The sequence below is a fragment of the Excalfactoria chinensis genome, chromosome 8 (genome assembly GCF_039878825.1).
Source record: "Excalfactoria chinensis isolate bCotChi1 chromosome 8, bCotChi1.hap2, whole genome shotgun sequence".
NCBI classification, from domain to species: Eukaryota; Metazoa; Chordata; class Aves; order Galliformes; family Phasianidae; genus Excalfactoria; species Excalfactoria chinensis.
In genome coordinates, this window is record NC_092832.1 from 17,529,301 (window position 1) to 17,555,124 (window position 25,824).

The 25,824-nt window shown below is 37.5% G+C and overlaps 1 protein-coding gene and 1 long non-coding RNA gene across 8 annotated transcripts in view; both read left to right on the forward strand.

The window, feature by feature from the left end:
- The first annotated feature begins 12 nt into the window (after positions 1-12).
- Positions 13-25,824, forward strand: part of FUBP1 (far upstream element binding protein 1) — a 36,143-nt gene continuing 10,331 nt past the window's right edge. Inside the window, exons 1-24 of one of the 7 annotated variants that reach the window (XR_011904467.1) lie at positions 13-143; positions 253-402; positions 1,330-1,420; positions 2,401-2,463; positions 3,319-3,357; positions 3,709-3,754; positions 4,460-4,509; positions 4,601-4,672; positions 4,913-4,970; positions 7,415-7,577; positions 7,660-7,758; positions 7,842-7,943; positions 8,587-8,689; positions 8,767-8,867; positions 9,452-9,596; positions 10,992-11,152; positions 11,877-12,031; positions 12,117-12,196; positions 15,178-15,306; positions 16,142-16,216; positions 20,269-20,414; positions 21,986-22,083; positions 22,955-23,002; positions 23,888-25,549. Coding sequence is in view for 4 of the 7 variants with exons in the window: in XM_072342872.1 (XP_072198973.1) it covers positions 289-402; positions 1,330-1,420; positions 2,401-2,463; positions 3,319-3,357; positions 3,709-3,754; positions 4,460-4,509; positions 4,601-4,672; positions 4,913-4,970; positions 7,415-7,577; positions 7,660-7,758; positions 7,842-7,943; positions 8,587-8,689; positions 8,767-8,867; positions 9,452-9,596; positions 10,992-11,152; positions 11,877-12,031; positions 12,117-12,196; positions 15,178-15,306; positions 16,142-16,216; positions 20,269-20,414; positions 20,807-20,815 (2,001 nt within the window). In the remaining 3 variants the exon portion in view is untranslated. The other 6 variants (XR_011904466.1, XR_011904468.1, XM_072342872.1 and 3 more) reach the window with 6 other exon arrangements.
- Positions 23,888-25,549, forward strand: LOC140255374 (uncharacterized). The gene is made up of 2 exons (XR_011904469.1): positions 23,888-24,027; positions 25,332-25,549. It is a non-coding gene; the product is annotated as an uncharacterized lncRNA (long non-coding RNA).

Here is a 25,824-nt window from a genome sequence, read left to right on the forward strand (position 1 = left end):
CCCCGCTGAGCCTCGCGTCGCTCTGGAAACATCACGGGCTCTTCGCCTGCCGCTGCTGAAGGGCGCCCCCTGGAGGCCCCGCCGGAGCTTCGGCAGAGTAAGGCCGCGCGCCTCCGACGAAATCTCGCCCTTCCCCGCCCCAGGTCTCGCGAGGTTCTCCCGCTCTTCCTCCCCCCCCCCTCCCCCGAGCACGATGCAGCGCAGGAATGTGAAAGGCTCCCGCCCGCCGCCATTTTCTTTCTTTCTTGGCAGGCAGCGAGCGGGGCAGGAAGCGGTGGCGGAGCGAGTATGGCGGACTATTCCACGGTGCCCCCTCCTGCTTCGGGCGCGCCCGGGGGAGGCGGCGGTGGAGGTGGAGGAGTGAACGATGCTTTTAAAGACGCGCTGCAGAGAGCTAGGCAGGTGTGTGAAGAACGTGGCTCTGCAAATCAATGGGCGCCCAGGGCAGCTCCTGGCCGGGCCTCGGCGCCTGAGCTCCCGGGGGGGGGGCGGTGAGGAGGGGCCCTCCGCCAGCTCCTCACCGCGGGGGGGATGGGAGGGAAGCGTTGTCCCGTCCCCACACCTCCCTCCGCGCCTCCAGTCCGGCCCTCCTCGGGGCGGCGAAAGGTTTCCCGGCCCCCGGCCGCCCGCACTCCGCCATTGCTCGCGGGGCTCCGCGCCGCCGCAGGGCCTGAGGGGAGACGAAATCTCGGCCTTATCGCGGCCCGGCGGCCTGGGCTCGGCGCGGGAGGGCGGCTCCGTGCTCGGCCCCGTATTGTGTCCCCCGAGGCGCCCGCGCTGCCCGCCGACCTGCTCAGACCGGTTGGGAAGGCGCGGAGTGAGGGCTGCGATTCGGAAATCCTTCAGGCCGAAGTTCCCTTTGTAGTTGTTGCGCTACGGGCGATGCTTTCATGAGTTCTCGGGCAAAATTTTCGCCTCGTCCGGTAATAACCGATCGCGGTTTAGGCAATATTTGAAGAGCTGGCGTAGTCGGGACTGGCTCCAGTAGTCGAACTCTCCGACGTGCCGCAGTCTTTCTTGAAGAACGGGCAGGAAAGGAAAAGGCCCGTTTAAGGGAGGGGGGTGGGGAGGCAAAGTTTTTATTATTTGAAGGGTAGGGGTTTCTTTTAACCAGTTAAATAATATAGAACGCTTTGGTGTTAAAGGGTGACCGCGGTCTTACGGAATACATAAAAAAAATAAACCTCTCTTTGGAGGGCTTTTTTAGCAGCAGTCTTCCATTTACTTGTTTTAGGTCGTAGTAGTTTATCATCTGAAGAGCTTGATGTTGTTCAGAAGATCTGCTCTTTGTTGTTGTTGCTTTTTCCCTCACATCTGCCTTTTGTTTAGATTGCAGCAAAGATTGGAGGAGATGCTGGTACGTCCATGAATTCCAATGACTATGGTTATGGAGGACAAAAAAGACCTCTTGAGGACGGAGGTATGCACCCATTACTGCTGCAGTTGTTTTTGTTCAGTGTGGCCATGGTGCCAGAAAGATTTCAGGTGCTTTTTTTTTTTTGTTGTTTGTTTTGTTTTCCATAGCACAGTAGAAAAGCATTTTGTTCCCTTTATAGATCATGACATGCTTTTTCATCTTCAGTTTGACAAGAAAACTTCTTTTATACTACATAAGCCTGTTTTATAATATTTTAAAGCGTGGCTTAAAAACTGTTAAGAAAATGTGTGCTGGGGAGGGGGCAGATAATTTTGTGGCTGAGAAACGCTTGTTACAGGTATGTCATTGAAGTCTTCTATTTCTTGCATTCAACAGTTTGCAGTTTCCGTAGTGTAATTAGAATAAGAAGTGGCCACTCTTTGAGTTGTTTTATGTACATTATTATCACACGGGTTCAATTAACAGTATCAATGTATTTTATTGTGAAAGCATAGGACTTAAAAAAAAAAAAAGACAGGAAAGTAAATTTTCTACCTTGTAGACATTTTCACTTAGTTTAATATTAAAGTATACAGCATACACCAGATCATACTTAAGTCTCCTAGCTTGTTGCAGATTTTCGGATTTCCTTCATGCTGTAATAAAGATTTCTCCTGAAGTGTGTGTGTGTGTCCTCTTCTGTCTCTTCCTAAGCAGCCAGTTTTAACTGAACAGGGTTTGATATGTTTAGTAAACTCACAAAATCCTGGCTAAAATATGAAAAGACATCTCTGAACTTGTTGAAATGTTCTCGTAGGTCTTACAAAAGGGCAATGCTTTCCTTTTTTTTCTTTTTCTTTTTTTTTTTCCTTTGAGAGGATTGAAACTCAGTCTACACAATGTAACTAAGGCTTTATATCAGGAGTTCTTGTGTCCTGTAATAAAGTTTTTTTTCTATTGATGGTGAGGTTTTTAATATACAAAAATGAGCTAATGATGCTTCAGATGATATATGTAATGTATTCTTTTTATTTTATGTGTAGATGGCTCTTGGACAAGTCCGAGCAGTACAACACACTGGGAGGGAATGCCCTCTCCTTTTAAAGGCAGGAATTTTTATTTATTACCTGTGTTTAGTATGTAAACATGACATAAACTAGTGGATCTTTCTGGATAGACACAAATATTTCTTGGAATATGTGTCTTGAATTTTTGCTGCACATAAATCATGGTGGTTCATGTAACCTATATTTTGGGGTGGGAAGGAAGCATCTGAAGTCTGTCTTTTCAGATAAAGGTTAGTTATGCCTTTTATTCCCTTACTGTACAAAAAGGATTTGGATAGTAGTGATATAGTTGCTTTTAATCTGCTTTTGTTGTTTTTGTTTTGTTGTTTTTGTTTTGTAAGTTTTATGCTATGAAATGCTTGATATTTGGATAGGAATTTAGTACCAACATCCAGGTTGAGATTGCATTGCTGTGTGATACTGTTGTATTTTCAAATGTTTGATCTAGACTTGTAGTTATTGTCAGATTTTATTTTCTTTTTTTCTTTAAATTGGTTAGTTTTTGTGTGGATTTATTTTTTTTTTTAAACTATAGAAGCATCATTAGCTTGAGCAGCCAATAGACATAAACTTTGTTCTTTGTCTTAGTTAAGTTTCAGTGACTGGGTATCTGAGTGATCTACAGTGTGTTCTAAGAACTCCAACTTTTGTTTAACTACTGAATAGATACACAGAGAAACCTAACGTATTTTCAGCTGTACTAACCAAGTGCTGAGTGCTCGTGAGATTCTTTCTTCTATTCAGATGATCAACTTCCTGAAATTGGAGGAAAATAAAAAAGGAAAAATAAGAAAGGGGGACTAAAATACACTGGAAAGTTGCACTTCACACTAAAAGGTGTTAACGGTTCTTGAATTTCTTGGCAAAAAAATTTAAAAAATCTTAATTTTGCAGATCAACCAGATGCTAAGAAAGTTGCTCCTCAGAATGACTGTAAGTAGTTTTTATTTTGTTGAAAAAATAAATCCTAAACAAGTGTAGTATTTTCAGAATGAGAGTTTCAAACTGTGTTCTGGTAGGTGGTACTTTAATCAGTGAGATCATAAGAATGGCTGGAGGGTCGTGCCTTCCTTCTTTGAAGCTGTGCAAACCTACTTGGTAAAACTGGAAAGGATATGTTAGCAACAATTAAGAATAGTTTGGTTACCTTTTTAAACATCTTGATAAGACTTCTTAACAAGTCAGGTTGGATAGACGTCTGTGTGGATGAGTTTTATTAAACAAAAATCTTAGCTGTAAATTATAGTATTTTCTTGAGTTTAATTCTCAAAACTTTTTTTACAGCTTTTGGAAATCAGCTACCACCACCACCAATGCATCAACAACAAAGGTAAGGGTTAACGCTACATCTTATGTAAAGTCTTCCACTGTACTGAAAGCATTTTCAAGATATTATTTTGGAAAAGTGATACCGATGCATAAAACAGTTACTCCATGTTTGTGTCATAATTGAAATTTAGCTGCAGCAGTCCCACGCCAAACCTTTAAAATGCATCTGGTAATATCTTGCTGTCTTGTCTTTTCTTGGCAGCCAATGCTGTGCATCAAAAATAGTAGGAGGAAAATGAATTGCTTTTCCTTAGTAGTGTTACCAAAAGTTGGAAGTAGATGTAAGGAGAAAGGAGCTTGGTGCTGTCTTAAAAACAGAGAAGTAATGGATTTAAAAAATAAATAGGGGTGGACTTAAGACAGTTTATCATTCAGCCAGCTACTTTTGGTACAACTTAAGTTTTCGTTATTTATCCCTAAATAAATTTATCCAAAGTATTCTGTCCTTTGCCATTGAGGGGCATATAGATAAAGCTTTTTAACAATCCACTGTCCTTTTCTGTACCCCACACCTGTTAATAAAGAGAATAAAGGATAGAACCAATTGATTGATGTTGAATTTGTTCTGGTCACATTTGAAGATTCCTAGTTTGCTTGCCACTATGCTTGCATATTACTTCCTCTAGTTTAATGGGATGTTATCTCTAAATTTAGTGCTTCTTTGGTCTCTGTATGCTCACTATCTTTGATTTAACCTTCTCTACAGGTCTGTGATGACAGAGGAGTACAAAGTTCCAGATGGAATGGTTGGATTCAGTAAGTAGTCTGACTGCAGTTTTGCATTATAGTGAGGGATTTTGGCAGATCTTGTTAATACAAATATCATTCTCTGTTTTCTTTCTGCAAGTCATCGGCAGAGGAGGAGAGCAGATCTCACGCATACAGCAAGAGTCTGGATGTAAAATACAGATTGCACCTGGTAACTATTTCTGTTTGGGTTTTTTTTGTCTGAGTGCCTTCATACTTTCATTTAAGGTACATTTTAATTCATGTCCTAATCATGGTTATCACAGATTAAAGAAGCACAAAGTATTGTAATAGAATTCTTCAGTGACCCTCCAGTTGTTTGTGTATTATCATCATCATAGTATCATAGTATTATGTCTAGCTTCTTCAACTGTTTTCTGACTGCTAAATTGATTTTATTTTATAATCCTAGATAGTGGGGGCCTGCCTGAAAGGTCATGCATGCTAACTGGAACCCCAGAATCTGTTCAGTAAGTAAAATAAATTTCTGATATTCATACTTAAATATACTGTACATTTCATTTTTTACATCTAAATGTAATGTTTAGGTCGTGTTTTATTTCCATTGAAGAGACTATCTAGTGCTAAATATGTACAGAATCCCTGATACTGCAGTCAAATCCCTCAGCATACTTGTGGCTTTAAGACGGAAGTCTATATATAATTACTAAACTTAGAAATTTAAGTCCAACACATGTTTTGGTAGTGTTTATCTAACTGTACACTTCTTGAGGATGAAATGGATAACTGAATGCTAGAAAATAATAATAAAATTCTAATATGCTAAAATGAAACTCAACTGTAATTCAAAAGGTTAAGGAAAAAAGTAATGTTTAAGAGAAGGCGTTACTCAGTGCAGTTTGACAGTCCTCAAGTATGTATTTGGTGTAAACTGTGTAACCAAAGGTTCACAAGTAATGCCAATCAGCAAAATACATTTCAGCCTTCCTGTGTTGAGAGGAGAAGGTGATAGCAAAATCACTTTTTTACCAGGACGGAAGTTTTATACTTACTTGAAGACCTGCTTGGCTAGGAGTGATCTTAGCTGTGTTAGTATAGTTGGTAGTGCATCATTAGCTCCTTCCACTTTATAGTTTCAGGTAAGGCCTACAGCTACACATTGATGCCTTGTTAAAGTAGCATGGGTAGTCACCTTGTACCTTGCAGCTAAGTATGCTGCTGTTCATAATGTCACTCCTTCATGGGAGTTTCCTTTCTAATTATAGTCTGTTCCGCTCACGTGCTACAAGGAGGAGTTTGTAGCTGGTTTAGTGCTGTAATATTGATTTTACTCTGGCACTTGACTGTATGTGAGGTGTATATACTTGTTTTTGTCTGCTTTTCTTGTAACATTTAGAAGTGCCAATACCCTTACATTTCATGCACAATCAAAAAGCAACTATGACTGCACTGGATGTTAGTGCTAGGTTTATTACAGTTTTTTTTTTTTTCTTTTGCCTCGTTTGTAAGTCTTAATGTCAAATGCTCTAAAATGAGCTGCTTGTAGGTGACAGAAAAAGTTCTTTCACATTAGGTTGCCTAAATGAATTAATGAAGTTAAGAGCAAAGTTAGAATAAACTTCCATTTTTTGTTGTTTTAACGCACTGGACAAGAATAAACTGTGGCTATGTCAACCCCTCTAGTTAATAACTGAAATTTTAATAATACTTTTAAGGATGAGGCTTCCATCTTTTTTTTTTCCTGAATTAAGTTTTCTCTATGTAAATTCAGGCAAAATAATCATGTTTGAGGGGGTAATGTGTTTGCTGAAAGAACTACCTTTTTTTGTTGTGACATTGGGGTGCTTTTAGGCCTACCCACATTACTTTGTCTCTAGTTTCTTAAGATTCTGATATAAATTTACTGAGTTTTTCCTTATTTCTTAGAGTAAGACTGATTACGCTTCCTCTGCTGAAATTTTTTTGCTGATGATGGTTTTGCAGGGAGCCTTTTGACATTCCTGGTGTTTCTCAGATTAGCTGCACATTGTGTGGGCTAGTTCTTTGTTGGCTTTTTGCACAACCATGTTTGTTGTGATTCAAGTAAAACAAACAAACAAAACCCTGTGGATTTGATAACTTGGATCCGTATAACTTACAGACCCTTCTGTGCTTGTCTTGATCAAGCAGAAGGAAAGAATTAGTTTGATAATGTAAATGAGTTGAAATTTCAGCCTTTGAGCAGTTCAGAATTAATTTGTGTGTACTATTCCTGCAGATGGTATAACTAGAACTAAAAGACAGCCTTTGCAGCCTACCTGTTTTTTGACACAGTGGAACCTTTTCATAAAAACCTCTGCCCTCTCTTTGATCATCCTCTGGACCCGCTTCAACAGATCCGCATCCCCAGCACTGAATGCAGTAGCTTGCATGGGGTCTTGAGAGAGCAGAACAGAGGAGAAAAATCATGTCTCTCATACTGCTAGTTATGGTTCTTTTGATGCAGCCCAGGGTGTGCTTGCACCTTAAACAGCTGCGTGTATATGGCTGACTCATTGAGCTTTAACATCAACCAATACTTCTAAGCCCTTCTTCTCAGAACTTCTTTCAATCCATTCTCCATCTTGCCTGTGTTTCTGCTTGGGATTGCTCTAACCCAGCTGGTTTGGAGATAGTGATCTTAATGGCAGTTAATTTCCACAAACATGGCAAAAATCATTGTCCGGCAGAGGGAGAGATAATACTTTTAACTGTCAAAGAAGCTGTTGGGTGCATTCTGCATTTTCATGCTAGAATGCACATTGGATGGAGACCTGGGAAAAGGATTAAAAACACTTCCCTTAAGAGAGCTATGCATTTCTGAAACTTAAGTGCATAAAGGGGTTTTGATCTTTTAACTTGATTTCTTTTAAGGAGAACGGACACGGACAACTGATAATTGCAGGAATTTATAAGCATGTATGTTCCTTCACAGATCAGCAAAGAGATTACTTGATCAAATAGTTGAAAAGGGAAGACCTGCACCTGGCTTTCATCATGGTGATGGACCTGGAAATGCAGTCCAAGAAATTATGATTCCAGCAAGTAAAGCGGGATTAGTTATTGGTAAAGGTGGAGAGACAATTAAGCAATTACAGGTATATGTGTATGTGTTTTTGAAGTGTGTGGTAGCATTAGATCTGGATTTGAGTGAGTATTGACCTCCTTTTTATTGAATAGGAGCGAGCAGGTGTCAAAATGGTTATGATTCAAGATGGTCCACAGAACACTGGTGCTGACAAACCTCTTAGAATAACTGGAGACCCTTATAAAGTTCAAGTAAGGAGTCCTTCTGAATTCAGAGGATTTCTAAGTCTGTGCTGATGTTGCAGTACCTAAATGAACTTTCTTTGTGTTTTTAGCAAGCCAAGGAAATGGTGCTGGAGTTAATTCGTGATCAAGGTGGCTTTAGAGAGGTGCGCAACGAATATGGGTCAAGAATAGGAGGAAATGAAGGGATAGACGTAAGCATGGTTGAAAAACTTGTTCACTATTTTGAGATGTTAATGTTAAAATGTTAAAGTGATTAATATTGTTGAAAGTTTTTTACTAGATTCTGCAAGTAAATGTAGTGTGTAAGTAGTATTTGCTAATTGCTTAAGTTTTGCCTTTAAATGGTGTGCAGTATTCATTTTATATTACCAACAGTTCTGAAGAGCCGCAGTTAGCTGGCGAATTTAAGTCTTGTAAATGAAAGCAAGTAAGTTCTATGGCTAAGTATATAATGGTATATAATGATGGAGTCGTACTGGAGTTTGGACACTAGAGTATTTAATTGTACCTGCTATGCAAGTGTTGTACTTGTAACTTCCTCAGAGGTAAAGCTGAAAGTTACATTGACTGAGCTCTGGTATTGAGGCCTACTAGAACTTCATGTTCTTTGCTTGTGGACAGTATACTGTCCACTGAAATTTCTGCCATTATAAGAATGTGCAGTGCAGAGGATTTCCTTTATTCTGATGTTCTCTTCCATTATTTATTGAGCTTGTGGCTTGATAGTGGATATTAAAAAAATAAAATAAACAATCACTCTTAAAAAAGCTTTAAGAGCCATAGGTCCAGCCTTAGTTTTCCATTCTAATATGTTACCCTTTCATTTTGTTTAAGGTTCCAATACCACGGTTTGCTGTAGGTATTGTAATTGGAAGAAATGGGGAGATGATAAAAAAGATACAGAACGATGCTGGTGTTAGGATCCAATTTAAGCCAGGTTGGTAATAAATCTGCATGTTTTTTTGAATAAGTTTAATGGATTACATATACTGGAATCATTCATTTTTATTCTAGATGATGGAACAACTCCAGATAGGATAGCCCAAATCACAGGGCCACCTGATAGATGTCAACACGCTGCAGAAATCATTACAGATCTTCTTCGAAGTGTTCAGGTTGGGTAATATTTAATGTTATTTAAAATATCTTATTTGACTTTTAGAAACGCTGAGAATTCTTAAAAATAGTGTGTAACAAGAAAACATTGTAGTGATATCATCTAAATTTCCTTCAAAGTTAAATCTGGGATGTGAATGTTTGCTTTTACAGCTGCAGTTCTAGTAATCAAGTCAGCACTGGTAATACTGGTTCAAAGACATAACAGTATGCAATCTCTGTTTTAGAGCTGCTTTGTTCGCTGTCTTGTCCTAATAGCCAGTGTGCTGTTACCTTTAGATGAAATCAGTGCTTAAAAGCTATTTTTCATGAGATAGGCCTCACCACTGCGTTTTCAGAAATTATGTCTTTGTATATTTGAAATTTCTTGCTGTTCTAGTTCATCCTTTCCTCATCTTTTATATGCAGAGTTGTGTAAAACATGTAAAACGTAATTCAGGTGTTTTGTGAGATTCTGCTTGTTAAAACATCAGATTATTTCTGAACAAATGATGTGATTATTCCAAGCAAGTAACCAGATGGCATTAATGATTTGTTTGTAGTATTTTTCATAAATATGCTAATTTGTTGCATTTTCTTTTAGGCTGGTAACCCTGGTGGACCTGGAGGACCCGGTGGTCGAGGAAGGGGTAGAGGTCAAGGCAACTGGAACATGGGGCCCCCTGGTGGATTACAGGAATTCAATTTTATTGTTCCCACTGGCAAAACTGGATTAATCATTGGCAAAGGCAATGTATCTTTACATATATATATGTATATATATGAACCTCTATGTTAAAAAAAATAATAACTTTTTTCTTTGTTTCTATAAACATTCATACTAAAGAGGTGTTTGGAGAAAAGCCCCTGCATATGGTTCTGGAAATAGCATAGCAACACAGTCTTGCTGAATTAAAACACTCATTCTTTTCATGGAACAGCTTGATTTGGAAATAACTTTAAAGATCATCCAGTTCCAACCCCCTGACATGGGCATGGCTGCCAACCTCTATATCAGGCTGCCCAGTGCCCCATCCAGCCTGGCCTTAAATGCCTCCAGTCATCCAGAACTTCACTGGGCAGCCTGTGCCAGTGTCTCACCATCCTCCATGAGTTTAAAAATAAATAAATAAGATATTCTTCTAACATCTAATCTAAATCTCCCATCTTTTAGTTTAAAACCATTACCCCTTGTCCTAGCACTATCAGACTTAGGTAGGAAAAATTTCCTCAGCAAATCACACCTCAGTAGCTAAAAACCAAGTAATCAATTTTTCTAACCCATGTATTTAAAAGTGATAAATACTAAGCTACACTTGTAGTGTTTAATACATTCTTAGATGTGTATTCTACTTAACTTGCTTTGGAATTTGTTTCATCAGCATCTGTAAATCACTCTAAAACTAATTTTCATACATAATGGTGAAGATCTTCTGCAGGGGAATGCTGTGACAATTTCTTCGGTGTTTATTAAAATTATCACTTCTCATAGAATTTCATTTTTTAAGTTAAAGTTAGTGTATGCTTGAAAGTGGTGATCTTCTTCTGTAGTGTATTTTTCAGACACAACAAATTGGCTGACAGAGTTCAGTTCTTGACTTAGCAGGTTGATTTATTTTATTTTTAAATGCAAAACCTGTTTTGAAACACAAATATCTTCTCAGGATTCTCTGGTGGGAAGAGCTGATTTAGGGGTATTTGTATTTCTGTTGGTAGTACACTGCAAAAAGCAGACATTGCCATGTGTTTGTTTCTATGGGGTTTTGTATTTCGTTGTCAACTGCTTTATAGGAGGATTAGGTTTAATGGTAGTATTCAATGATAACTGCAGGTACTGTTTGCTCTTCGTGACTAATGTTATATCTTTACACAGGTGGAAAAGGAAGTAAACAGTGTAGTAGGATTTCTTTGCTGTTTTTTTTTGTTTATTTTTTAGTAACAATATTGTCTTAAACCATATTTACTGCTTTATTGCAATCAATGCTCTAGATACAGTGAAGACTTTTTTTTTTTTTATGTGCTCTTATACAACTCATGCATGTCAGTTCTTAAGTTTAAACTTCCATATAGTTGATTTTTCTCTTTTTTAATTGAATCTTTCACTTAATACATTAATGTTATAAAAGTTGTGTGTTTCATTATAGGTGGTGAAACTATTAAAAGCATAAGCCAACAGTCTGGTGCTAGAATAGAACTTCAAAGAAATCCTCCACCTAATGCAGACCCAAACATGAAGATGTTTACTATCCGTGGAACACCGCAGCAAATAGATTATGCACGACAACTTATAGAAGAAAAGATTGGAGTGAGTGTTCAATTATATTCTGTTTTATAACTAAACAGAGAAGATAGCAAGACTCTTGTGAGATTTTTTTTCCCCTTTTATTTCACTTCCAAATTGCTTTATCAGAGAATAAGTTCATTGATAATGAATTGTGTCTGTGTTTACAGTAAATTATTTTTGTAATGGTAGGTTGTTGAATATGCCTGCTTTGTGTATAATGATACATTTGACAAGTTCAAAGATAGTCTGCCTTAAATCTAGTAAATTCCTTGCTTAGCATTCCACTTAATATGCACTGTCACCTTTCTAATTTGTAAATGACGCTTTATTTTTGTATGCCTGTCTATGTGTGTAAATAAGTTTACTGCCTGGTTTTTATACCTGACCTTACAAACATGTATAATCTTTGTGGTAGCCAGATTGAGATACACTGCTATGTTAAAACATTGATGGTCTTGCTTTGTCACTGCTTTTTTTTTTTTCCATCTTGTGGAATAATCGGTGTTTTTCTAAAATTCTTCTTCCTCAAGGAAACTGAAATAAGTGCAGCTTAAAGTGGCTGTGGACGTAATAACTATTTGTTACCCTAATTAAATATTACCAAAAAGACCGTATTCTCCAAGGAAATTTAAGAGCCATCAGACCTTTTAGATGCAGTTCTTAAATTGTTCAGATTTATGCATCTGAGCTGCAGAAAAGTCTTTATTCTGAGTTGGTTTTCATCGATGTGCTACTTCTGTTACAGGGTCCGGTAAATCCACTGGGTCCACCTGTTCCCCATGGACCCCACGGTGTTGTTCCTGGCCCACATGGACCTCCTGGGCCGCCAGGCCCCGGTGCTCCCATGGGACCATATAACCCAGCTCCTTATAATCCAGGGCCTCCTGGCCCAGCACCTCAGTAAGTATTGCTTCAGTGATATTTCTTCTCTGTAGGGTGATCCTGAGACTGGTTCTCTATTTATTTATTACTTGGTCTTTTCTAGTGGTCCTCCAGCTCCGTATGCTCCACAAGGATGGGGAAATGCCTATCCACACTGGCAGCCACCAAATCCACCAGATCCAGGTAGGGAATGGAGCACAGTTTACTGTAGCGTGGTAAACTTCGAGTGTGTTTGTTTTGTCCTTACAAGTACATGCATTCTTAATATGTGTGTTTCACTGGTAAATCTGAAAGGCTTTCTTTACAGGTGGTCAATTTATGTATGTTTTATACTTTCCCCATTTCTTGAGATGTTGAAGTCTGGTTGTTAGAGCTGGAATGTGCTTCTTCATTAATTGTTATTGATCTTGGATCCCAGTTTATGATGCTTCTTGTGAGGTTCTTGGTTATCTGATTTTTGTGCAAATCCATCCATTTTTTTTTCTTGTAATGGAATATGATTAGCTTTGTTGTTGCTGCATAAAGTTCTTTGCTGAGAATGTGTTTTCTTTTTCAGTACTCAGTGAATTCTTATTTTAAACAGCCTCCCTGATCCTGACCTTGAACAGAATGCTGTATTGTGTGTTTCTAGCTTTTGTTGTCCTATATGAGATTGCTCTTCAGAGTCTGGTACAAATGTATTTTGTTCAGTCCTTTTTGAGGAATAAAACTTCTGTTGCGCTGTTTTTTTAATGCAGTAAAAGTACATAGGATTATGTATTTTGAGGCTTTGTTATAACAGTTTTGTATTCTCTTTCAAATGCATCTTTGTAGGATCTGTTTTTTTCTATTTCTGTTTATCTTTGTCAAAATCAGGAGTTTTTTCTTAATTACAACTTCCTGAAGTTTTAGTCTCCTGCTTTTAAGTTACATCCTTTGGTTGGACTAAAGCAAGTGGGGAATCTCAACTGCAGTCACAGAAGGCATGGTAAGGCTAGATGCTTGAGTCACTTGTACCTCATTGGTTTGAGGTAGGCATTCTTCAGAACTTCAACTGAAAGATTTCAGTTTCCTCTTTTGTTAAAACAGAATGCGTCATTTTCTGACAGCCACTGATACTGGAACGAGTGGAAAAAGATAGGGCTTTGGAAGATGTCACAGTCTAGAGTTTTGTTTGTATTGAAGGCTTCTATAGAGCTGCTCTAGGCAAAGAACCATCTGTAGATTCAGTTCCTAAGCTTATATGGTAATTTTGCATGTGTTCTGTTTTGTATTTAAAAATGCCTGTTGCAAGTACATGAAAGTAGATTGATTTGGGGTGACTGGACCTGAAATCTCAGCCTACCAATTGTCATTTAATCCACAGCCACTGCCAGAAAGTTGGTCTTTTTCATTACCACCTTTTCATGGTTTTATGATGAAAAATGGCAAATACTTGTCTTGATAATTTTATTGCTGTTTTTCAGGTAAATACTTGACTTACAAATCTAATGAAGTTTTCATTGGTGCAGTTGAAGTTGGTGTTTTCCTTTGACTAGCTTTTACTTGAACAATTCCTATACAGGTGTCCACAGTCATTTCAGCTCAACAAATGGCTCATTTTTTTGTGTGGGTTGTTGTTTGTTTTCCTTGGATTCTTTCTCCATGCCATGCTTGTATTGTTGCATGGTAGTGGAGCTAGTTACTACAGTCAGATTCTTTTGCAATTCAATGAGCTGCACATTGACTTCTCTTCTGGAGCAGTAGCTATAAAAAGCAGGGGGCGGGGAGGGGAGTGGAACCAAGGAGTCACTTGTTTGCTATTTCCAGGTAACCTTAGAATCCTACGTATTAGTCCTGTGTTAAATGAGGCTGTGTAGTGTTGGCTGCATCTCTCACGAGTATACTCTTTTCTCTTGATCTAAGCAAGCTTTTCAATAGATGTGGTTCCTTCTGCTTTTATGTTTAGTAATGTGTTAAACTGAGTTATGCAACTCTTCTCTTGTGTGGAAGCATTTCTGCAGTGTACATGTGATAGGTGATCCTTTAACAGTCTCCTCAGAAAAGTTGAGCACAGTCTCAGAGTATAATAATATTGCTTAAATCCACAGTTGTCAAAGCAAGCAGTGTAATTTAAAAGGGGAACAGCCAACTGTTAACTTTGCTTTCTATATGCTGATACTGCTGTATGCATATTGACTGGTTGCATCTGACTGCTCAATGCAATACTGCATGAAATTTGTTGTGTTCTGGTTTTCACCTCTCTGATGTATTTTCTCAGGGGATTTCTTTTTTTCTCTTCAGTCAGTCACTTACTTTACCTATTTCTGGTTTGGGGAAAGTATATTTTCATTCCCATAGTAGTTCTCCTAAAATGTCGTTTGTGTATGTGTTCTTATGTCAAATTTTTCAGCATTTGGCCCCAGTTATTTGCAGATGTTTATGTTCTTCGTGGATGCAAATGTTACTAAATGGAGCTGATTGTGTTATAGAACATCACGGCTTCTAATAGCAGCTATGAAACTTTTGTGGATTACCAGTGTGTTAATGTAATCAATTTTTGTGTGATTCAGCAAGAAGAATAACCGTTCCTACAGGCTATATGTGAGAAACATTAGAGAAATAAGACCTAGGAAGCAACATCATTGGCCTACCTAGATGTAGTTAAAAATAAGGGAAGCATGGAAATAGCCACAGAAGAAGCGAATGTTGCAATCATTTGTTTTACTAAAAAGCTGTAAGTAAACAGTGATGCTTTATAGCCACGTATGGGAACCCAGGTTCTTAAAGTACTGTTTCTGTATTTTACTGTTTAAAAACGTTGCCGTTGTCTTACTTTTGCTAGTGTTGTGGGTGCAAGGCTGTAATGAGAGTGAAACCATTGAAGTTCAGCGATAGAATGATTCATTGTTGCAGCTGTTTAGTAACTTGACTGCTTAAATAAATTTTAATGTTTCTGCTTAAAAAATTAATAAATGGTGGTGCAGCAGCGTAGTTTATCGAAAGATACTATCTCAGCAGTCTTGTGAAAGTATGCTTTATACAATGCGCTTCTATGAAACCTGATAGAAAGCTTGTGCTAGAAAGGAAAAATAGAAGGCTGACATAAATATTTAGATGGAATTTTTTTTGGAGGAAAATAAAGGTGCCTAGGACAGGGTTAATTGAGAGCAGTGTTTTCATAAGTGCTTGTATTTCTTTCATAGGTAAGCCAGGAACAGATCCTAATTCAGCAGCATGGGCAGCTTACTATGCTCACTACTATCAGCAGCAAGCACAGCCACCACCTGCAGCCCCTCCTGGTGGACCAGCTACAACCCAAACCAACGGACAAGGTAGCTGCTCAGTAAAGTGGATTAGTTTCTCATTGCTGTGGCTGTAGATGTGCTATAATTTTCTATTGTCTTTGTATGCTGGGTAAATGTGTTGTAAGGTATGTTGTTTTCTTAGAAAAATACAGCTTACAGTCTTCAGCATTGCTGGGTTTTATTTCAGCATTAATCAAGGTAGTCTTCTCTTTGTCTTGTAATGTAACTCCAAACACATAATTTTCCTGCTGCTTAGGCTAGTTTAATTTGCATCTTTATAGTGTGGTCAGTCAGAAGTGAAAATGGAATGAGCCAGTTAATTGCCATTTCATAGTATCATATCATAGTATCATAGTATTGTGCGAGTTGGAAGGGACCTTAGAGATCATCGAGTCCAACTCCCGGGATTCGAGCCCTCTGTGTAGCAGAGCGGCACTTCTACCCCCTGCTCCACAGGGAGGGATTCGAACCCGGGCCCCCTGGTGTTGCAAACGGGAATTCTACCGCTGCGCCACCGGAGGCACACAATTGCCATTTGCCTCACTTCCTGTGGTTTTGAGAAAATTATAGTTGTGATATTAAGTTGTGTATTACCGTAGTTAGAGGCTTAATGTGTTATTAATTAGCATTTTATACTGAGAGATGTATGCTTTTCTGAATTCTGATTGCTTGCTGAATACGTAATTCTTGGTTTCTTTTAGTAATTGTTTTTTAGCAGCTTATTTCTTGTAGGCTTTTAATGACAGATTTGAGTAATACTGAGATTATTACTTAAAAAATTCATCTGATTGTTTGTAAGTTGTTATGTAAAACCAAATTGAGTCACTTTATTTAAACCTTTATTCCTTGTTGCTCAATTCAGGAGAGCAGCCAAACCCAGCACCAGCAGGGCAGGTTGACTATACAAAGGCATGGGAGGAATACTACAAAAAAATGGGTATGTGTGCATATTTTTCTTGTTCTGTGGTAGGATGTTGTAGGAGATCTGCATGTCTCATTTGATGACATTTATTTTTTTTATTTAAAGAAAAATGCATTCTGGACTTTTCCCCTTAGCTATAATAGCAAAACCCTGAATCCTGGAAGAAAAGTAAAGAACAGTGAAGGCATTTAATTGTATTCCTTCCAGTAATGAACTTTGGAAAAAAAACTATCTGCTTAAAGATGGCTGTACTTAATCATGGGGAAACAATCCTTGTTATGTGCTTAAAATTGAGAATTTTAAAATATTTTCAAGTGCATTTTGAAGTTGGTTTTTTTTTTTTTTTTTGTTTCTTAATGAGAATGTTGGTTTTGGTGTTCAGCAGATTTGCTTTATGTGCTTTCAATTACCTTCCTTCTTCTTGTTCTAACTTCTGCTTTCTGTGATCATTAAAGTCATAACTAGCCTTCATTTACATGATTTGCTTTTCTAATAGTATTTGTTTTGCAGCATTTAAGTGCTGTCCTTTAAACTGAAGTTTACATGTAGTTGCAAGCTTCGTGAAAATAGTTTGATCAACCTGACTTTTAAGTATTGACATCTACAGTTCAAGGTTCCGTCACTGAATAAAGAGAGAATGTATGATCTTGTGCATTGGCAGAAAGTGCTGTCTTTTAAATCGTGGTGAAGTCTTGTATGTAAATGCTTAGACTGTACTGATCCGTCATGTTTACTAGACATGATGTAGATTTGTATAAGAGGACATCTGATTTATTTGTTGGTTTTTCATTTGTTGGAGGGTTGGTTTGTTTAATGTTAGTGGGACAGATTGATTTTTTTTCTTCTTCATTTTTTTCTTTTTTTTCTTTTTTCCCTCTTTGATGGCACCCCTTCTCTTCAGTAAGATACCTTAAAAGCTTTGAAGTTAGAAGTAATGACGTGCTTAATTCCTCCTACCAACTTGCAACCAACTTGATTCAGTTTGCCAAGACACAACTATCTTCATGCTTATTGGTGTAGCATATATCAATGAAACAAAAGATAGAGTGATGTGATATTTCAAGGACTGTATATCAGATTGTAAAAATTGAACTGTGAAGCACTTGGTTTTTAAGATGTAATGAACATTCTTTCTCTTCCAGTTTCATTTAACTAGGCTTTTTATTGTTTGATTTGATTTTGGTGGCGGTTTATTGTTTTCTGAATTTGCTGTCTCTGTTACCACAGCTCACAAGGTACTCGAGCTTTTTTATTGACCTTAAATTAAGAGTAATTTAATTTGTTATCAAAAAGATGACAGAGACCCTGCTTTGTTATCTCTGAAAGTGAGCATTGCTGTAGCGTTGCGCTTGCTCTAACTAAACACTGGCTTGAAAGGTGGTGGGTAGCCCTGGGGAGCAAGTCTAAAATGGAGTCTTAGTTCTGAGAAGAAAACATTAGGAAATGTAAACAATTGTTCTTAAAATTCACAATGGATGAATTCTTACAAAAAACAAGTAAGAGGAAAAACAGGCATTTCTGATCTTTTTCTTTTCCCCAGTCTTTGCCCAAGTTTGTAAATCATAAAAACCTTCTGCTGCTTTGGCATGATAAAAGTATTGAGGTAGGATCTGTCATTTCTCCCGTCATCCACTTGGAGGATGAACTGAACAAGTGGGATTGAGGAGCAGGTTCCCTGTTTTGCAGTGAATAATTGGGTGTTTTTCCTTGCTTCCTTTACGATGTTAAATGCTAGAAGAGCTAACATGGGAAGGTTCTACATCAGCACGTTCTTGTGATCCCACACCTCTTAAATACAGCTGCTACTGCTTGTGCTTCCTGTTGTGCTGTAATGCTGCCGTCCCTAATTCATGCAAAAGGGGAAAATTCAGAATTACGGGTCGTTCTTGGATTCCATTTCAGATTTCTCACAGCACAGATAATTGCACGAAGAGATGTTATAACAAATTCATACATGTGCTGTTTCAGGTAATTGAACTGAAATGTGGGTGAAAAGCCCAAATAATTTTAGTTCTGCTGCTGGAGAAGGCTACATTGATTAGCTCATAGTGGTGCTAAGCTGAACAGCTTTCTTGCAATACTGCAACTAGTGCTGTGGATTTTTCTTATAGTGACCTGAAAACTAAAGTGTTCTGAATATTGTAATGAAAACTGTAATGCTGTTTTCCTAAGTGACTTTCTACTTGTTCAATAGGACACAGCCAATCACAGAGAATGTGTGTTCTGCATATGATTTTTGAGCTTGTGATAACAGTGGCTTGAAAGTTACATGTTACCAACTCACAAACATAGTGGCAAGGTCTGTCCTGTTTTTCAGACCCTTGTTTTGCTCAGGAACTATTGCTTTGAGTAGCAAATACAATTAAAAGTAAGACTGAAGAGCTAATGAAATTTCTTATGCACACCGGTAAGTTACTGTATGTGTGTCTCGTAGGTGGTTCAAGCCTTCTGTCTCCTAGTACCCTAAGTCATACATTTAAATACTTGTTTTAAACTTCAGGTTAACAAGGCAGCAGGTTAATGCTTGAAGACGTGTTGGTGGTGTTGTCTTGAACTGAAGATACACTGTTTTTCTTTCTCTCTGCCAGAGTTCAAGTAAACATTTAACTACATAAGTAAAAATCTTCCAAGGATATTGCTTCCCAAGAAACACAAAGTCACATTTCACTAACTGATCTGTATGTCATTGTAGGAGTTAATACATGTATTGCCTTGGAAACATGGAAAAAGGGTATCCTGGGATAGTTTGTAGCCGTATTTTAAAGGTAGCTGTGGTTAGACTTGATCAGAAAAGTAAATTGTAATTTATAGCAGAAGGCAGCTCTGTGGTCTTGTAGTTGAATAAGAAGTGAGTTGATATGGGCAGTATCCAGCCTTCATCCTTTGGAAGCTTCCCACTGTCAGCAGAAGATCAGTCTAGGGGCACTGTCTTAAAATTGTATAGGATAGAAGCTTGCATTTTACTTAGATTTGCTTGATGTAGTATGATAGGTTAGGGTCTGGTTTGGTTTCCTTGTACACTAGAAAAAGTGTAACAGTTTGGTTGGGGGGGGGTGGATTGTAGGTTGTGTTTCAATGGTAGTAATCCAGGCCTGACTTTTTCTTATTTTTTTCCAAACGGAAATACTCTGACCTCTTAAGAACGTGTATTACAGTAGTAAGAAGTGCTCTGCTTCAGAAGTTAAAGAAAATATATACGGACCCCTTCTGTCTGGATCTGTGCAAGCAGTGACTGAATAGAGAAGGTTGTGTTCATAGTCAGGTATCTTCTTTAGTAGCAACTGGCAAAGAACCTTTGAGATAAAAATCCATGAAGAACATCGTGGTAATAACTGGAGTGGTTTTGCTTGTTCTGAACTAAGAGGAAAGGAAGTAAATATGCTACAAACCTTCCTTGAAAGGTCTTGAGTTTGGCTGTAGCATTTTTGATACATGAGAGAGTCAGTGTGTTAGTCTTATCTCCTTTATAAAAATGTTTGAAGTGTTGTTTGATGTTGTGGGAAAGATCGGCTGTTCTTAGCTGTCTGTGTGTGTGTATTGTTACTTACAGGCACTTGTGCCTTGAGCAGTGGTTGAGAAGTTTCAGGGCTGTACTCTTGTGGAATAAAGGTTTACAAAAATTAGTGCTCTTCTGAAAAAAGGTAACTTGCAGAAATCCAGGAATCACACTAAGTGTACTGAAATTGGGGGAGTGCACAAATGAGGTTCTGACAAATTAAGTACTGCAGGCTGTACAGTATAAGATAGGTCAGGTTAGGTAGGTGATGGAACGTGATCTCCCCTGCTGACTTGTATTTTGGTTTGAACTGGTTGGTCAGATCGGTTTAGACCAGATGTTACAAGGACTTATGCTTTGGACTGTGGTTCAAGAGTTGGAAAACCCTGCCTTAATTGTTCCTCAGTGGAAATCACTGCATTAAAATACTAGAATGAGAAGTAAGGTAAGAAGGAGCAGCCACAGGGTTGTTCCGAAGTGTAAGCAAAATGATGCTTGTTAGGCAATGAGATTTTGGAATTGTTTCACTTCTGTTGCAGCAGCAAAGCTATATAACCTGAATCACTTGTAGGTCAAGCAGTTCCTGCACCTGCTGGAGCTCCGCCAGGCGGTCAGCCGGATTACAGCGCAGCATGGGCTGAGTACTACAGGCAGCAGGCAGCATATTATGCCCAGACAAGTCCCCAGGGAATGCCACAGCATCCTCCAGCACCACAGGTATAAACTTCCTTCAGTGTGTTTTCTGGCTGGCTTCTGTTTCAGTGCTTATAGATCTTGTTTTGCATGTCTCCTGCTTTGTTACCTTTGGAGTATGCTTCTTTTTTTTTTTCCTAGCACAGTACCTGTTATCAGAATAATTAATAGACGACTTTGTTTACGTGATAACTTGATTTCTGTATCTATCTGTGTGTTCAGTGATTTTAATTTCAAAAAAGAAAAAAGAAAAAGAAAAAAACTTTCTCCTCCCAGGGTTTTGAAAACCATGCAAGAAGCCACCACCATTTACATTAACCAATTTTTCTTTCTTAAAGGCTTCACTCCTGAGTTAGCTCGATTTAAAGGATTTTCTTTAACTTGTTGTGTATCTCTTATGTATCTCTTCTGCACAGGGCCAATAATAAGAAGTGGACAATACAGTATTTGCTTCATTGTGTGGGGGAAAATACCTTTGTTAAATGTATGGATGCAGACGCCTTGATGAAGATCTTAATTTTGTTTGGTTTAAAAAAAAAAAAGAAAAAAAATAGTGTTTTTGAAAATGTACAAAATATCTATCACTACTGATAGGAGGTAATATTTCTGTGTAGAAATGAAAAATGGTTTGTTTTTAGTATTAGTGTAGATGTACACATTCCAGCAAATGTATTTGCAATTATGTGGTCAATGCTTTGTGATATAAATGTACTTTTTCAATGTATTCTTTATCACTTTTAAAATGCCTGTTTTGTGCTTTACAATAAATAATATGAAACCTCCTGTGTCGGTAAGTTGGATATGTGGGTATTGAAAGAATTATAGGATTGATTTACAACGCTGAATCAAGGTACCTGTACACAATTGAGATTTTTTTTTTTCCCCCTTGGAACTTTGTTGAGTTTAAACAGTTGTCATTAGCATGTTTTTCCCCTCTTGCAGAATAGTTGTAGATGGAGGATCTCTTTCATTCGTTGTATTTTGCTGCCTAGCACCAGTGATCTCGATATCTTAATTTTCTTTCTATTTGATTAAAACTGCATGTGTTTACGGTGATCTTTTGGCATACTTCCATTGCATTAACAGTGAAATTTCCTTTTACATGTGACCACTGTTTCAGACCTGTGCAGCTGTTGCAACAGATGACTTTTGTTTTGAGTTGAATACTTCAAACCTGTTCCTGCATAATTACTTTAAGGATTTTTTCAGGCTAGTTATAACATTTACTTTAAGTCTAATGTGCTTAAGCCTTCAGTTAAAAGTAGTCCACTGCAAAATTCAGTGTAGAAAAGTGAATGTGGTATGCATAGTAGTTACAGAAATTGCATCTGTCCTTGAAACGCTGTTTTGTTTGAGTGATGGGGAGTGGTTGAGAACTTCCTGCAGAGCAGATAACTTCTATTTTCATAAATACTCAAGTACTTGAATCAATTGATTTTTATTTTTTTTAATATACTTGACATTTCTTATTGCTCTAATGCTCATACTAAACATCTGATTCTCTTGAAATCCTGTTTGCTCTTTGCATATTTATTGGCTCTTTGCATATATTAGACAACATGCAATACAGTCTGTCTTGCCATTGTCTGTTGAAGTGCAGGTTTGATCCAGCCAGTATAGAACTAGCTCTGTAGGGGTGAGGAGGACTGTGCTGTGTATCATCCTTGATTGTTCCTTCAAGGAGCATTGCACTGTAAGTACATCAGAATGACAAATTGATGAACTGCAACAGTATCTTTTTGTCAATGTTCCACATAATGCAAATGCCATACTTGTGTGAATATTATGTTGGAATACAGTGCTGATATCTTAGGAAATTGTAATTGCTTCTTGATTCAGAAACATAGGTTTGCGTATATACATATTACATACACATAATGTGAGCTTTGTGGGTAAGTATTCCTGAATGGTATAGCAATAGCAAAAAAAAAACCAAACAATTATGTTGCTGTTTATCTGAGTAATAGTATTTTCTTTAGTACTCGTGAGACAGCTGTATCATTCAGTGTATTAAAGTATGCATATCGTAACATTGAAGTTTTTGGAACCACTTGATAGCCAGTTGTTTTTGTCATCAGATAGTTTGCAGATATGTAGTGATGTAGGTATGTTTTAATTCTATAACTGTTACTTTATCTTCTTGGAACAACGTATTGTTGCTTTGAGAATAAATTTTTTTTAGGGTGGCTGCACAGAGAAATAAAAGTTGAGGCTTGAAATTTGAAGTAGTCTGTTCAGGTAATTAGCAATGTATGTACTGTGCTGTAGAAATGGAAGGAATTATTTTTATCCCTTTAACAATTAGGAATTATTCTGGTACCTTATAAAGGATAGGAGGGTATTTGCTATCTTTAGTGTAGGGTATGAAGTATAATAGTTCAGATATTTTGCATGGTATTTTGTAGATAATCGTAAAGAATGGTGCATTTGTTATGTACTGAACTGAGCAAAATTGAATTCACTGGATTCTTTATCATTCACAAAATGGAGGCTGTTGATTTTGATTCATTTAAGGTATAAAATCTTTATTAATTGCAAACAGTGCAATTATTTATACTTCACAGTGCCTTCCCAGACCTTCCACCTTAGGTTCTGCTGCAAAAAAGCAACAGGTAAGCACAACCTAAGGAAGTATATAAATTTAAATATTTCAGTACATTAATGTTGTCCCTGTGAGATCTTTGTGGTTGTGTATTGAAAAGCAATCTTCTGCTTTCCCAAATGCATTGTTACTCACGGTTCCATTTCAGTGGAAAGTCTTTTTTAAGTTTTTAAACAACTGTTTCTATTTCTAGGTAAATATGTATTATTTTTTTTTGTAAGAAAAGTTGAGTGGACTGCAGTAATTGAAGTCGAGCAGAATAAGTAGTCATTCTTGTTCTTTTGCTTCCAATAGCTACTTGTTGCAATTAAAGAATCAAAACCTTTTAAATATGCAGGAATTACTTGTGATAGAAATGTCAACAGCCTTCACAAATGTTTTTTACAGTAGGGCACTGTTCTCACTCAACCCATAAGAAGTAAATACAAAGAATATTAACTTTGTGTTGCCGCTGAACTTGATGACTTGTCTTACAGTTACAGTGTGATAGTGGCATTTTTAGATAACTTAGTTTGCTAATTCGTACTTGACAAGGTAGGAAAATAGAATCTGGAGTTTCACAGTTTAGTATGTTTTACTTGGAAAAGCACCAATTAAATGTTAACGATACAGCAAATGATATTTTCTCCGTATATCAGTCAGTGTATCTTGTTCCTTGATACTTTAACTGAATTGCTGTATATTTTGATAGTTGAAAATGTTTGTATGTCTTATAGATGGTCTGGTACAGGTTTTTCTTTTTCTTTTTTTTTTTAAGCTTAAAGTAAAGCAGCATCTGTTGTTTTTTGTTGTTGATGATTCTGTTTCTGAAATGTGCTGCTCCTCTTTCAAAGTCCTGCTTATCTGTACATTCAAGAAAAATATTCAAAAATACTGCCTTCATTTTCACACACAGTGCTGAAGATGCTGCAAGCACCAAATCATAGCTCATAGAATCAGGTCCTGAGATAGTTACTACCAGTAAAGAGGAATCCTTTGAGTGTATGCCATTGGTGAGCCGATGAGCATGGACCGTAGAAGGGCTCCATGTAGAAGGTAAAATTGGCAAAAGCGTAACAGATTTGAAATGTATCCCATGGTGTAGGGTATAATTTTTGTTTTGATCACTTTTCATTCTTTAAAGTATTATTTGTTTGACCATAAATGTTCCATGATCTGTTATTATTTTATTTTTTTTAATGTGTGATTTAATAATATTAAACAAGCAGTTTTAATTTATATTCTTCTATATGGTCAAGCTTAGATATCTTGACTTTTTGAACTAAATCAATAGTTGTTGTTTAGTTTCTCAAGCTACTTAATATTTGATTATCTGTAGTGTAATATGCAATTTGACTTCATTTTTGACACAAGAAAAAGTTAGGTGTGTACCATTTGGATTTTGATACTGTGAATTTAGTGGTGGGGTGAGTCATTTCTTCACTTCCTTTTTAGTGGTACCTTGTTTCTTACAACTGTCGTTCCTAAAATATTATTAACAATATTGCAGTAAGTTTTAGCCAGTGGGAGGAAATAAAGAAGAAAGCCAGTTTATTGGAATGTCGCTAGGATGTGGAAGATGAGTTTCTTACCTCAGCATATAGCACTTGAGGTGTATTGACTTTGTGACTGCAGAGCTTACAGGCATGCTGTTTTGTACTAAATGTAGTGGTTATTTTTCAGCTCTCCAAATTCGTAGTTCTTAGAATTTAAAAAAAGAAAAAGAAACAAAAAACATGATCAGAGTTACTCTGATGGCAGAAGATAATTAGACTTCCTTATCCATAAGCTATGTTTATATGTTTATATGTTTCTTGCCTTTTTTTTTCCCCTTGGAGTCTTTAACAAATTAGGTAGAGTCTAAAGAATATGAGAAGTTCCGTAAGGGAAGCATAATGTTTGAGTAGGGGCAAGTATTTCATATACCTTTCTGCAGCCTAGACTCTAGTAAGCCATGAAGTAAAATGTCAGGTGAATAATCTTCAGTCTAGCATGATGACAGGTCATCTGTTTCATTCAAGTTGAGCAGACAGAGAGGATCATTATTCACTTGTACAGCTTATCTTGACATGTTTCTCGTTTTACCAGTAGTATTTTATTGTATCAGATGATAGAAAAATTTTCTCCCCCGTTCTCTTCCAAAGTAATTCTTTAAGTTTTCCATTGCATGCTGAGGGCTCTTATTTTACTTTTGTCTGGAAGTGGGGGGAGGAAGGGAGGACCGGGCCTTTCAGAAAGCCTGCAGTTGACAGGATTCCTTCTTCCCTAGTAATAGCTTATAAAACTCGTATGTATGCACAAATATTTCTCTTGCGTGCATGTGAAATGCATTTTCGTCCTGAGAAAAGTGTTCTCTGCAGAAACTACCCGTGTGTAAAAAGAAGATTGGCTTTAAAAGGCAACTGTGATGGGAACAGTGTCTTAGGGAGATGCAGCTTGGACTTGAGGTAAATCGAATGCTTTACAAAAATGTGGTTTTGAGCTTGCATTGACATTGTATGTAATATGGGTACACGTTAACTGTATAATGTTTTTTGTATGGTTTTTCTCAATAAATGTAAACTGGTGGATAATAATAGCAATGTTTTTGTCTTTCTTATGCTCCTGCCCTGCCTTCATTAGTTTGAAATTACAGCTTTAGAGGAAAAATGTCACAACATCCAAGTCCCATGTGAATGAACATCACCCCCATAAAAATCTAAATGGCTATTAAAATACTCACTGAAAACATCACGCAGCTTATAGTTCTTGTTCAAGATTTCTCTGAATTTTATGACTATTCTATTGAGGCAAAAGAGTGACTTCCATAGGTGACTGTTCTGAGGGCAGTCAGCACATGGGACCATAGTAAAA